The sequence below is a fragment of the Heteronotia binoei genome, chromosome 5 (assembly GCF_032191835.1).
Source record: "Heteronotia binoei isolate CCM8104 ecotype False Entrance Well chromosome 5, APGP_CSIRO_Hbin_v1, whole genome shotgun sequence".
NCBI lineage: Eukaryota > Metazoa > Chordata > Lepidosauria > Squamata > Gekkonidae > Heteronotia > Heteronotia binoei.
The window spans coordinates 73,193,353-73,208,503 of record NC_083227.1 but is presented as its reverse complement, the minus strand read 5'-3'; the positions used below and the strand labels follow the sequence as shown (position 1 = coordinate 73,208,503).

Here is a 15,151-nt window from a genome sequence, read left to right as displayed (position 1 = left end):
GAATTTGTATGCCATCTCTCCAGAGTCTTGTGCAAGGCAACATATAAGTAAAAACAATTACAATTCTTTCCATTGTTAAGTCTAGTTGTCAGTTGCTATTAGGGTTGCCGAGTCCAATTCAAGAAATATCTGGGGACTTTGGGGGGTGGAGCCAGGAGATATTGGGGCCGGAGCCAGGAACAAGGGTGTGACAAGCATAATTGAACTCCAAGGGAGTTCTGGCCATCACATTTAAAGGGACAACACACCTTTTTAAATGTCTTCCTGCCATAAGAAATAATGAAGGATAGGGGCACCTTTATTTGGGGCTCATAGAATTGGACCCCCTGGTCCAATCGTTTTGAAACTTGGGGGGTACTTTGGGAAGAAGTACTAGATACTATACTGAAAATTTGGTGCCTCTACCTCAAAAAACAGCCCCCCCAGAGCCCCTGAAACCTCCAGATCAATTCCCCATTATACCCTATGAGAATCAATCTCCACATAGGGAATAATGAAGTGCTCAGCAGATGTTTCCCTCCCCACCCCGCACCCCATTTCTGGCAAGTCTGAAGCAAAGGATTGGCCTCTCTACTCACGAGTTGCTGCCAACTTCTTCAAAGTAACACAGACACCCCATCCCAAGAGGAAGCCTTTCAACCGGAGACTGAAGCCTCCGGAGGGAGAAAGGCACATGGTCCTCTGGGGGCGGGACTTCCTCCTGGCGGCCAGCTGACTGGGGGCGAGAAGGAGCCTGGGAAAGCGGAAGAACCCCTGCTGGGACCTGGAGATTGGCAAGCCTAGTTGCTATGGCATTTTTTTGCTAATTCAATAAAGATTGATAGATTGATTTTTTTTAAAATTACAATTTAATAAATGCATCATGAATTGCTCCTTCTATTGATACTTTACCAAAGTTTCATTTTATTTTATTTTTTTGCTCTAGTCCTTTGCAAGAGTAGCCAGTTAGGATGAACAGTTCTAGTAATTTGTTCTCTGACAAAGAAGAGTAGCTGCTTTGGGAGATTACATCTGGGTTTGGGGGTGTGTGTGTTTCTTTTAGCAGTTTAAAGGATTTTTGGCACAAAGAGAAGGTTAATTCCTCCAGATTTACTTCTCATTAATTGAGATGCTAAATAACCAAACAGAAGGAAAACAAATTTTTAAGGCAATCACAGATGTGGTAGCTGCAGTTTAGAAGGAAAATAAAAATAGTTGTTGTTGGAAGCTGGTTCACATGCTGTGTTGAGACTCTTATTTGTATTTTGTTTTTACTCAAGGGAACCATCCAGTGAATGAGCAATCTAATGTGTGAGACTGTTCACAGACTGGAAGAACCCTAGAACTCTTCAGTGCTATTAACTGTATAACTGACATCACAAAATTGTGGCAGCCAAAACCCCAGAGTTAGCAGTTTACAAATTAGATTGTTTTGGATGAATGGAGAGCAAAAATGTGGCCCAATGAACAGCTCTCAGTTATGAGGCTTAATCATGGAAGGTTGTCTCCCATGAGGATGCCATTTTGAGACACTTATCAAGTTTTTATACAGTTGGTCTCTGTGTTGCATGGAAAATCACACAATTCACAAATAGTAGAAAAATAATACCAGGACCCGCATTGATGCTCACAATAAATAATATTCCAAATTCCCTTCCTTCACCTCTCTTTTGATACCTGCACTATGTGAAAAGTTTCAAATAGAGCTAGTATAGTGTGATGATTAGTGTGTCAGGGAGATTTATGTTCAGATCCCCATTCAGCCAGCATGGAGCTGTCTTAGTGACTTTGGTTCAGTCATTGGGTGCATTCACATGACATTAAATAATGCATTTTGCAACTGGATTTTTGCAGGTCTGTGTTGGAAAATACCTGGAGACTTTGGGGGTATATCCAGAAGAGGATGGGGTTTGGGGAGGGGAGGGGAGGGGTCTCAGCAGGGTAGACTGTCATAGAGTCCACCCTTTAAAGCAGCCATTTTCTCCAGGGGAGCTGATCTCTGCCAGTTGGAGATCAGTTGTAAAAGTGGGAAGACCTCCAGACCCCACCTGGAAGCTGGCAACCCTAATTCTTACACAGTAAGAGTTACACATTTAGTGTAGTGTGAAAGTACCCATTCATTTTCAGTCTAAACTACCTTGCTGGGGTATTGTTTGTATAAAACGAGAAGAAGGTTTCTATAACCCGTTTTTCTCTGACTTAAGGAATCTCAGAGAGGCTTATAATCGTATTCCCTTCCCCTCTTCACAACAGACATCTTGTGAGGTAGGTAGGGCTGAGAGCATTCTCAGAGAACTGTGACTGGCCCAAAGTCACCCAGCAGACTTCATATGGAGGAGTGGGAAATCAACCCTAGTTCCCCAGATTAAGAGAGTAGAGTCTGCCAACCACTACACCACACTGTGGTAGTGGGAGGAATGGGAGGACAACATATGTAGCACCAAGTTCATTAAAGAAAAAGAAGCATAAAAATGTATAGCTAGGACAAACAATTATGGTGATCAAAGAGGAAAAGAAAAGGCCAAATGTGCTACTTTGTGTAGTTTCCAGAGATATTTGGGTTGCCTTACAAGCATCTTCCAGTGCTTTAACTAATACTGGGATTTACTCTCAAATAAATAGTGAGAAAACGTTTGTATATCCAGATGTTCAGAAATATGTATTTTATTCCACAGTGGTGATCTTAACTTGGATTTTGGGTTTAATTTTCTGAGGGCTATTATGCCTTCATGCATTGCAGAACTTGATGTGGGCTGAGGCAGTAGAACTTTTGGATGAAACATTAGCACAATCTGGCAAATAAGATTGTTCCATAATGAAATCTAAATCGACAACTATAAACCCATCTGTAAACTACACAGTACTAGCACCTAAAAATCCTGGGGCTGTTGACATACAGGATTAAATCTGGATTCTTCTGACAACCTGTAGTGAGAAATTGTTTTATGACTTCCTGTGAGTAGAGAATTTAGATAAAAATTAATCATGCTTGCAGAAAATTAAGCATGTAAGTTGCCAAAGGAATCAGACGCCATTGTAGTGGTGATTAGAAGAACACCCATACACACCATAATCCTGAGCTGAGAGTGTTGCATTATGCTACTACATCTTGCTAACATATCTTGATGGTACATTGGTACTAAATTGGGAGGGGTTGCAAACACAGAAGACAGAAACAGGATACAGGATGACCTTGACAGGCTGGAAAACTGGGCTAAAATCAATAAAATGAATTTTAACAGGGATAAATGTAAAGTTCTGCATTTAGGTAGGAAAAATCCAATGCATGGTTATAGGATGGGGGAGACTTGTCTTAGCAGTAGTATGTGCAAAAAGGATCTAGGAGTCTTAGTGGATCATACGCTGAACATGAGTCAACAGTGTGATGCAGTGGCTAAAAAAGCAAATGCAATTTTGGGCTGTATCAACAGAAGTATAGTGTCCAGATCACGTGATGTGATGGTATCGCTTTACTCTGCTCTGGTAAGACCTCACCTGGAGTATTGTGTTCAGTTTGGGGCACCATATTTTAAGAAGGATATAGACAAGCTGGAACAGGTCCAGAGTAGGGCGATGAAGATGGTGAGGGGTCTGGAGACCAAGTCCTATAATGAAAAGTTGAAGGAGCTGGGAATGTTTAGCCTGGAGAGGAGGCGGCTGAGTGGTGATATGATCATCATCTTCAAGTACTTGAAGGGATGTCATATGGAGAATGGTGTGGAATTTTTTTCTGTGGCCCCGGAGGGTAGGACCAGAACCAATGTGTTGAAATTAAATCAAAAGAGTTTCCGGCTCAACATTAGGAAGAACTTCCTGACCATTAGAATGATTCCTCAGTGGAACAGGCTTCCTCAGAAGGTGGTGGGTTCTTCTTCCTTGGAGGTTTTTAAACAGAGGCTAGATGGCCATCTGACAGCAATGAAGATCCTGTGAATTTAGGGGGAAGTGTTTGTGAGTTTCCTGCATTGTGCAGGGGGTTGGACTAGATGACCCTAGAGGTCCCTTCCAACTCTATGATTCTACTATGGTAGGAACAGTGTGGCATAGTGGATAGGGTGGAGGATTTAGAACCCTGGACAACTTGGATTTAAATGCTGCTTGCTTGTTGGCCTTGGTCCCATCACAAACTCTCAGCCTGGCCTGTCTCACAGGGTTGTTATTGGAAAAACTGGTCAATCATGTTTCATTGGCCTGAAAATAGTTATCCCTGCAGGGGTGTACCAGTAGCTGTGGGTCCTACTGGGGTATTATAATATAGTGGGTTCTATACATATATGAGGCGAGGAAGTAGTGATAACAAGCTCTTTATTAAGTACAGCATGGTAGGTGGCTGCACTAACAAGACTGGATAACTGAGCCAACAGGGCCAACTATATACAACACTGAGTTCCTGTGCAAGCACGTTATTGGATCATTCAAACTCACCTGGGGTCTCTGATTGGTGTAGGACAGTGGGGATTTCGATCCTGCTGCCCATTGTTCCTGAGTCCCCAAGCTCCATTCGTATGGCTCCAATGAGCCATGCAGGAACTCCTACAACAGTCCTCACTTGAGTCCAATACACAACATCCCTCCCCCCCCCTCCAATTTGCAAGCTGACAGACATAGTCCTGTAAGTAAGCAGGCTTGCAATGCTCTCGTGTACACTGCCTGAACTTAGCAGTGGACAGTAGAGCGTTTGCAGCTTCCGGCACAGTGGTCTGAGGAGCTGGCAGTGCTGGGGTCTCGGCTGGCGGTTCCGGCTCCCCAGGGGTTTCTGGTGCCGACAACAGTTCTGTGTATAAGTTATATTGTAAGGATAGGGAGGGAAGGTTTGGAGGTGGGGTGGCTCTGTATGTCAGAGAGGGCATACAGTCCAGTAAGACTGAGGTCAGAGAATTAGATTCCCTTCTAGAAATGCTTTGGGTTCAAATAGAGGGCCCAAAAGGAAATTTAACTATGGGAGCTTGTTATCGCCCACCAAATCAAAAGATAGATGATTATAATAAGATGGAGGGATTAAAGATAGTGGCTAAATGTAAAACTGTGTCATAATAGGCGATTTTAACTCCCCACAGATTGATTGGGTCAATATGTGTTCTGGTTGAAAGAAAGAGATTGAGTTTCTAGATGCTCTCAATGACTGTGCTATGGAGCAAATGGTCACAGAACCTACCAAGGGTGAGTTGATCCTGGATTTGGTCCTAAGTAATACCCAAGACTTGGTGAGATGTAAAAGTGATTCCACCGCTTGGGAGCAGTGACCATAATGTTATTGATTTCACCATTTGTATAAATAGGGAGTTGCCCCCAAAGACCAGCACAACCACGTTTAACTTTAAAAGGGATAAATTCTCTGAGATGAGGAGGCACGTGAAGAGGAAACTGAAAGGAAAGGTAAATACAGTCAAAACCCTTGGGGAAGCTTGGAGGCTATTTAAAACTACAATTCTAGAAGCTCAGATAAAATATATACCACAAGTTAGGAAAGGCACAAACAGGTATAAGAAAAGGCCTGCATGGTTAACAAACAAAGTAATGGAAGCTATAAAAGGTAAGAAGGATTCCTTTAAGCAGTGGAAAGCTAGTCCAAGTGAGATTAATAAAAGGGAACACAGGCTGTGGCAAATCAAATTCCAGGAAGGTTGGTAGAAAGCATTATCAAGGACAGAATGAGTAGGCACATTAATGAACACATGTTATTGAGGAAGACTCAGTATGGGTTCTGTAAGGGAAGATCTTGCCTCACTAACCTGTTACAGTTCTTTGAGGGGGTGAACAAACATGTGGACAAAGGGGACCCAATAGATGTTGTTTACCTTGAACTCCAGAAAGCTTTTGATAAAGTTCCTCATCAAAGGCTCCTTAGTAAGCTCGAAAGTCATGGAGTAAAAGGACAAGACCTTTTGTGGATCAAAAACGGGCTAATTAATAGGAAACAGAGAGTGAGTATAAGTGGGCGATCTTTGCAGTGGAAGAGGGTAAGCAGTGGAGTACTGCAGGACTTAGTACTGGGTCCCATGCTCTTTAACTTTTTCATTAATGATTTGGAGTTGGGAGTAAGCAGTGAAGTGGCTAAGTTTGCAGATGACACTATTCAGGGTGGTGAGAACCAGAGAGGATTGTGAGGCCTTCCAAAGGGATCTGTTGAGGCTGGGTGAGTGGGTGCCAACATGGCAGATGAGGTTCAATGTGGCCAAGTGCAAAGTAATGCACATTGGGGCCAAGAATCCCAGCTACAAATACAAGTTGATGGGGTGTGAACTGGCAGAGACTGACCAAGAGAGAGATCTTGGGGTCGTGGTAGATAACTCACTGAAAATGTCAAGACAGTGTGCGATTGCAATAAAAAAGGCCAACGCCATGCTGGGAATTATTAGGAAGGGAATTGAATACAAATCAGCCAGTATCATAATGCCCCTGTATAAATCGATGGTGCGGTCTCATTTGGAATACTGTGTACAATTCTGGTCACTGCACCTCAAAAAGGATATTATAGCATTGGAAAAAGTGCAGAAAAGGGCAACTAGAATGATTAAAGGGTTGGAACACTTTCCTTATGAAGGTTAAAACGCTTGGGGCTCTTTAGCTTGGAGAAACGTCGACTGCAGGGTGACATGATAAAAATATGGAGCAGAGGTCCATCAGTGGCTATTAGCCACAGCATATTATTGGAACTGTCTCGGGCAGTGATGCTCTGTATTCTTGGTGCTTGGGGGGGGGGGGGAACAAAGTGGAAGGGCTTCTAGCCCCACTTGTGAACCTCCTGATTGCATTGGGGGGGGGGGGGTTGGCCACTGTGTGACACAGAGTGTTAAACTGGATGGGCCATTGGCCTGATCCAACATGGCTTCTCTTATGTTCTTATGTTCCCCCTGGGTCTCTGGTGCATGTGGGGGGGTGTAAGCCAAGGCTTCTGCCAGTTCGGAGGTTGTTGGGATTGATGCGACTGGTAAGTCATCCAGGCTCTCCCCCTCGGACCCAGCTCAGCCAGGCTGTGGCCGGTGGCAGTGTTGGGGATGGAGTGCTGTTCCAGTAGGCATTCCACAAGGCAGGCTTCCCAGTCCCCATAGATGATGCAGTGGAGCAATTCCTTGATTGCCCGCACCATCCTCTCGGCTTGGCCATTGGTGGTCATTGGTGGCTGGGTGAAAGGGGGCCAACCTTATGTGCTTCATTATGTTTCAGCTGCCGAAATCCTGAAACTCGGCCAAGGTGAAAGCTGTCCCATTATCAGACACCAACATATCGAGAAGGCCATGTGTGGCAAAAACCTTGCAGAGAGCCCCTAACACCACCTGGAAGGATGTGGATGCTACTGGTACTACCTCCAGCCATTTAGAGTAGGAGTCCACAATACGAAAGAATATTTGCCCCTGGAAATGCCCTGCGAAATTGAGGTGCAGGCAGGACCATGGGTTGCAAGTGGATTCCCACTGCTGGGCTAGGGCGCGGGGCAGCGCCGAGCGGGTCTCCTGGCATGGCTGACATTGGGCCACCCAGGACTCAATGGCGTCGTCAATTCCTGGCCACCACACATAGCTGCGAGCCAGTGCCTTCATGCGCACAATCCCTGGATGGGTTTTGTGCAATATTGTTAAGACTCACTGCTGCAGTACTGGGGGCACCACCACCCTGCTTCCCCACAACAGACACCCTTTATGCACAGACAGTTCATCCTGGAGGGATGCAAGCACCAAAAATTCTGCCCCCTCCCAGCCCATGGGCCATCCGCTCCACACCCAGTCCAAAACACAGGAGAGGGTCTTGTCCTTTGTAGAGCAATGAGCAATGTCCTTGGCGGTCCGGAAGGGACTCCAATTACATGGTGTGATTAGCAGGGGCTGCATCTGGGTCCACTGATGGCAGTGGCAGGTGACTCAGGGCATTGGGGTGGCCCATTGCCTTCCCTGGGCGGTACTGTAGGTCGTATTGGTACCCTGCAAGGAGGATGGACCACCTTAAAACCTGCCAGGAGAGCATTTGTGGCATTTGGCGGTCAGGGGCAAACAGACTCAGTTGGGGCTTCTGTCAAGATGGTGAAGGGCCAGACATACAGATTGTCATGAAATTTTTTTACCCCCGCCACAATAGCCAGGCCCTCTTTATCAATCCGCATGTAATTGCACTCCAGCTTTTGCAGCGTCCTAGAATAATAAGCTACCAGAACACAGCCGTCCGGTATCATGTGGGTCAAAATGGCACCCACCCCATAGGGGGAAGCGTCACAGGCCAGAATGACAGGCAGCTGCTTGTTGAAGTGTGCCAGCAAGCTGTTAGAAGTTAAAATGTCTTTTACTGCCTGGAAGGCAGCGGCTTGCCAGCAACCCCAAACCCACAGAGCCCTTTTGTCCAAAAGCCTATGTAAAGGCTCCGCTACCGTAGGAAGGCATGGTAGAAATTGAAGGTGTGGTGGAAATTGAGTGGTAAAGCAATACAGGATACTTTGGTGCTAGTGGACCAGTCTGGGGAAATTTACTAGCTGCTGCTGGTGGAAGTTAGAGAGACAGTGGGAGTGATAGGTATGTGTGGGGGAGAGAGACACAGAGGGACAGAGAGTCAGAGAAGACTGGCTGGGTAGCAGACCCCACATAGCTCGGTGCATTCCTTACTTCTCATGGGGTTGAAACAAAGGCTTGCAATCCCATATCCCTACATATGGCAAAACTCACCTTTAGAAAACTGGTTGTAGTGGTTGGAATGCTGAATCACAGGGACTTACTTTCTGCAGGTGATGGGGTGACTTTGGTCTGATAAAGTCTGCTTAGAGCATACGAGAGCTTGCTTTCTGAATAAAACGTAGTTGGTCTTAAAAGTGCACTTGTCTACTGCTTTGTTCTATTGCTTCAGACCAACATGGCTGCCCACTTGGGTGACTTTGGGTCCTTCAGTCTCTCTCTCAGCTTGACTTTTCTTCTCAGGGTTGTCCAGAGGGGAAATAGTATCATGTCCTTATACTAATATTCTAATTTTATACTTTTCTCTACACACCTGCATTGTTACAAAGAATACAGCCAGTTCATTTTGGTAAAATCTTAACCTGCCTCATAAAATGTCACATTTTGGCAAGTCAGCAATAAATTTAAAAAGAACAATTAACCACAGGTGGCTTATTTGTTTAGACAAAGAGTTGCTGATTTTCTAGCTGTTTATTCTGTAACAGCAAATAATTGACAGACTGCATTTAGACAGTCATAATAATAATAATAATGAAGTACAAACATCTTGTTATAAAATGGTCTTGTTATAAAATGGACACTGAGATGTCATCTAGCTGCTGTTTAAACCATATCATGAAATCAAAAAGAGTTATATTTTCAGATATCTACCCTCCCTTGCCACTTGGTGGTGCCAAGCTATTGCATTCATGAGAAGAATTTTGGCTTCTATCGAGACTGCATATTTACATACAATTTTTTTCACTTCTCTGTGTATAGGAAGCAATTTATAGAAGTCCCTCTGATAAAGTCTATGATCATTTTTAAACTAAGCTGTTTTTTTAAAAATTTGTAATATCTTGAAACAGTGAATGAGAGACACACGTGTGAAAATACTTGAATAGTTACAAATCTCATTAGAAACAGTCAGAGCTTTTTTTTTTTCCTGGCTTGGCTTGGCATCAGGGGGTGTGGCCTAATATGCAAACAAGATCTTGCTGGGCTCTTTTGTCGAAAAAAGCTCTGGAAACAGGTCATTTTATTTACTGCTGTATATGTTTATTTCCCCCAGAATTTTCCTTTGGTCAGAGTCTTTTTGCAGTTTAACAGTGTGCTTTTTTTTAGTTGTAACCGATGGCTGCATATAGAATTCAAGATTAAACTTGATTTTTTTTTTTTTTGTGTAAAAGTAGGTTTTATTGAACATTTCATAATTCCATTTACAAACAATTCGAAAAGCATTCGAATTGAACATCTCATAATTCAATTTACACACAATTCGAAAATCTTATCCCGCCACTACTTCCCCTGCCCCCCCACCCCCACCCCCAAGGAGCATCTAGGTAATATCTAAACTTGATTTTAATAACCTGCCTGTGGGTTGCTTTTTTTTTTTTTTTTAGTAAAGTAGGCAAGTTGCCAGTGAGTCTACTTTCAGGAACTGAGATAAGGCATCATTCTTATCATAGCAAAAGAAGCCTTCTCATGAAAGATCCCTCCCCACTCCCCCGCCCCATGATGGCAGAGTCTGCCAGATGTTGTCAGTACTTGCCTGCAGTATTGCAAAAGAAGTTCTCTGGAAAAAGCAGACTGGTTCCAATTAACTGATATGAGCCAAAGTCATGGTAACTGAATGAAACTAGTTCCTGAAACTTCCTGTTTCCAAATTGACTTACAAAAGTTTATTTCTGTCTTCTGAATAGTGATTATTATTGCTGGAGGAGAAAATATGTGTAGACACATATCAAGGTATAAAAAATGGCATTCGTCTAATGAAACTTTGTATTGACCACCATCTTTGAAGTACAACAAGGACTGTCAGTGCTTCTGGAATCTGAATTTGTATAGATTGATTATGCCAGTGCATTATCTCACATTATTGATAATGTGATTTTCACTGTAATTTTTGCTCCACAGATACTTTCAATTTCATTGTAACTTGCTGTAACTTTTGTTGATTGAATGCTGAGAATTATTATTAATGCTACCAGTGCTGGCCACTAGAGGATTCCTTTGTTCATTTACACTCCATTTTCCTCTCCACAGTGAGGACCCACAGTAGCTTACATCATTCTTCCCTTCTCCATTTTCTCCTCAGAACAATGTCCTGAAATGTCACATACAAGCCTAATGTACCACCCCAGTGTCCTCAGATCATATGGAAACTGGACAATAATATTCTTGAGTTACTCACAGAAAGGAATGCATCCCTCTTTATAGTGATTGACTATATCCCTCATTGTCTGCCAATAGCCAAAGGGGAACTGTTGTGATCCTGGTGGCCTCTGGCCATGGTGACTGAGGGGAGCATCCATACAGAGAGGCAGTATAACTAGTCTTGTCAATCTCCAGGTGTGGCTTGGAATTCTTCTGGAATTACAACTGATCTTCAGAGTACTGAGATTGGCTCCCCTGGAGAAAACAGTTTAAGAGGACAAACTTATGATATACTGTAGATTCTAAGTGAAATCCTTCCACAAATGCCCTCCTCAAATCTCCAGGAATATCTCAGGCCAGAGTTCATCCCTAAAGCCTCTGACTGCCAGTATTGGGAAGCAACAACAGGGGAGGGCCTTAGTTTCTATGCTCTGCTTATCCTTCAGGGCAGCTGGTTGGCCTCTCTGTGAAACAGGATGCTGGACTAGATGGACCACTACTCTGATCAAACAGGCTCTGCTTATATTCTTACCTTATGGCTGTAGGTGCCGACTGAAGTGAAATTAACAAATAAAAGATCCCCTGCTCCAGCTATGGTCAGTTGCTATAACAATATGTCAACATTAGGGCAACCCTCTGGGCAGAGCTGGTGACCAACGAGGACTCCGCTACCCCAGCCGAAACTCCTGCATTACTGGTCCCTCCTCTAGCTGCATCAGAAGCAGCGACCACACCTCCACCCACTCCGATGCTCAGGCAGTCTGCGAGGGAACATCACAAGTCTGCCTACCTATGTCTGTTAAGGCTTGTGAACTGGGGGGGGGGGGGGGAGGGATGTTGTGTATATGAATTGATATTGTGGTATCGCAATGGTGTTCCTGCCTGGCTCATTGGAGCCTTTAGGCCTGAGCTTAAGGACTCGGGAACAATGCGCAGTAGGATCCAAATCTCTGCTGTCCTGCTTCAATCAGGGGTCCTCTGCTGGTTTGAATGATCCAATGGTGTGCTTGCATGGGAACCGGGATGTGTGTTAGGGTTGCCAATCCCCAGGTGGGGTCAGGGGATCCCCTGATTTGGAGGCCCTCCCCCCACTTCAGGGTCATCAGAAAGCGGAGGGGGGGGAAATGTCTGCTGGGCACTCCATTATTCCCTATGGAGACCGGTTCCCATAGGGCAAAATGGAAAATTTATTTGTGGGGCTCTGGGGGGGGGGCTGGTTTTTGAGTTAGAGGTACCAACTTTACAGCATAGCATCCTATGCCTCTCTGCAAAACACCCTCCAAGTTTCAAAAAGATTGCACCAAGGGGTCCAGTTCTGTGAGCACCAATGAAGGTGCCCCTATCCATTATTTCCAATGGAGGGAAGGCATTAAAAGATGTGTAGTCCCTTTAAATGTGATGGCCAGAACTTCCTTTGGAGTTCAATCCTGCTTGTCACAACCTTGCTCCAACCCCAAAAATCCCCAGATATTTCTTGAATTGAACTTGGCAACCCTAATGTGTATATAATTGGCCTCCTTGGCCTAGTTCGCCAGTCTTTTAGTGCAGCCCTATACCATGCTGTACTTAATAAAGAGCTATAATCACTACCACCTCGCCTCTTCCTTGCGTTGAACCCACTATATTATAATACAGAAGCTGTCTGGGGAAAAAAGTGGCAGGTCAGAAAAAAGAAGTACATGATTAGGAAAAGAGGTGGGAGAACCTTTGTATGTGGGCAGCACCTAGAAAAGTCCAGCAAACATTACAAAGTCCACAAAATTTATTTATTTATTTGTTTGTTTGTTTGCATTTATACCCCACCCTCCCCAGTTGGGTTCACAACTTGCTTTGTGTGCACCATTCCTTATGTAAACATCAATACAAAAGTACTCTGGAGAAGAAAAAAACCTCTGGAAATACTCAGGAAAACACTGGAAGAACAAATACTGTGTGTATTGGCGGCGGCAGCGGGGTGCGGGAGGGGGGGGGGAGAATACAGTTAAGAAGCTGAGCTGCAGCAAACGGTGTCTGTGTAGCAGACAACTTCTTGTCTCTCTTTCTCTCTGTAACAGTATTTAAGTTTTATTTTATTTCTCACAGCACACAAAACGGGAATCGCTGGAATATACATTTTCTCTTAATAATGCCAGTTTGTTTCAAAATCAATTTAACAGCAGAGTACACCTCCTTCCCTTCCTCTTTCCCTTTCATAATTAAAAAGAACAGGATTTGGGGATAAAAGGGAACAGATGAAAAATCTCTCATTTTGTTTGTTTGAAAAAAAGCAGCAGAAAAGAAAATCCTGAAACCACAACCCCGGGGGATAATCGCCTTGCTCCGCAATCCCCATTATTTCTCATTAGAGAAGTCCCACGGGAACCTCTTTCATAACGTTAAAATGAAAACAACCTAATTGTTGCCACCAGATGTACAATGAATTTTCTCTCCCCCCCCCCCCCCCCAAATCTATTACTTTATTTAGTTGCCAAGTTGATGACGAAATTCGCCATTCCGGGAAGCTCTAAGAGGTGGAGCGAGATTGGTGAGAACTCCGCCCGCGCAGGCCGGGGATGGGAAACGAGGCAGGGCGGGGGACAAAACCAAGCTCGGCAGTCGCCGCTGCTTGTCCTCTCTCTGTAGCGTTTGCTAAAAGCCGCGGGCAGCAGCAGCATGGCGTTCAGGTGAGAAAGACTTTGGCGTGAGGCAACAAACGGGATTTGCCCGCGGGGTCTCGGTCTGGGCTGTGCGCTTTGATAGCAACTCATCCCAAGCCTTCTCTTTCCTGAGCAGAAGAGCTGCTTGTGTTCTCCGAAGCGAGTCCGCTTGCCGTAGTTTGCTTCTCGGTAATAGGCTCTCGGTTTACGTCCGGTGTAGCAAGACTAGTGGCAAACGGCCCCTTCTCCAGCCTCTTCCGCCCCCCAAATGACAAAAACTGGTTTAGGGCAGACATACAGAAGTAGAAAGTTCAGGAGGGAGGGGCGGGGCGGAGAAAACCTGCCATGTTTAAGCAATCCAGATGAATCCGTATCGTGCCTGCCTTGCTTCCCCCTCCCCCCACTTGTTTAGGGGAGCTTAAAGGTACCTGGGAAAGGGTGTTTGTTTTTAAGTGGGAAATGCATGGGAAGGAAGACTTAAACCTCTTTTCCTTAGAGCCAGACTTTCACTTCTGATCACCCTTCCTTCTTTGGCTGCATATAAAGTCAGTCCTAAGGGAAATCAACCCAAACTGTTCCCTGGAAGGCCAGATGCTGAAGCTCAAATACTTTGGCCATCAAATGAGAAGCGAGCACTCACTGGAGAAGATTCCGATGCTGGGAAAGACAGAAGGCGAAAGAAGAAGGGGATGGCAAAAGATGAGATGACTGGACAGCATTACTGATGTAACAAACACAAATTTTAGCAGACTTCGGAGGATGGTGGAAGACAGGAGGACCTGGCGTGACTTTGTCCATGGGGTCGCAAAGAGTCGGACTCGACTGTGACTGAACAACAACAAAGACTAACACTCTGACCAGGCTTGCTCGACCTCCGAAGCTAAACAGGGTCAGCCCTGGTTATAGTATCTGTGATGGGAGACTGCCAAGCAACACCAGGGCCTCTAGGCAGAGGCAGGTAATGACAAAGTGTCTCTGAGCATCTTTTGCCCCAAAAAGACTGTAACCAACCTCCTGCTTTTACAACTGGTGTTCAGTCTATGGAGATCATCCCTGGAGAAAATGGCTGCTGTGGAGGGTGATCTCTGTGGCATTGTATCTTGCTGAGGTTTGTGGCCTATCCATTCCCTGCCCTTTTCAGACTCCATCCCTAAAATCCCCAGTTATTTTCCAGTCTGGAGCTGGCAACCCTACTTAAAAACCCAATGGGGTCATCATAAATCAGCTGTGACTTGATGGTAACAAGAAAGCTGCCAATCTCCATGTGAGCCCTAGAGATCCCCAGGAATTACAGTTGATCTCCAGGCAATAAGGACCAGTTCCTCTGGACAAAATGGTTGCTTTGGAGAATAGCATTATACCCTGCTGATCTCTCTCATCTCCTAAGACTTCCAACTTCAGATCTCCAGGAATCTCACAACAACACCCACTTGATTACCCAAATATATCCCTGGAGCTAGGATTGCAAACTCTGGGTTTGGAAATTGCTGAAGATTTGAAGTGAAATGTGGTGGTGGTGGGGCTTGGAGAGGGAAAGGAACTTAGTGGGCTTTAATTCCACAGGATCTACCCTTCTACCAGCCTTTTTCTCCAGGGCAATTGGTCTCTGTACTCTGGAGATCTGTTGAAATTCCAGAAGATCTTCAGGTCTCATGTAATTTGCAGAACTCCAGCATCCTGTATAATTTGGCCCAGACACGCACTATTTAGCACACCCACCCAGACTGTGAATTTTTTGGTGTA

At 44.7% G+C, this 15,151-nt stretch overlaps 1 protein-coding gene across 2 annotated transcripts in view; it reads left to right on the top strand.

Moving 5' to 3' along the window:
* The first annotated feature begins 13,303 nt into the window (after nt 1-13,303).
* The window catches only part of LOC132572496 (protein SSUH2 homolog), a 44,124-nt gene continuing 42,276 nt past the window's right edge, over nt 13,304-15,151 (top strand). Inside the window, exon 1 of one of the 2 annotated variants that reach the window (XM_060239609.1) lies at nt 13,304-13,435. In XM_060239609.1, coding sequence (XP_060095592.1) covers nt 13,425-13,435 — 11 coding nt within the window. In that variant the 5' untranslated portion in view covers nt 13,304-13,424. The remainder of the gene's footprint in view (nt 13,436-15,151) is intronic. The other variant, XM_060239610.1, reaches the window with a different exon arrangement.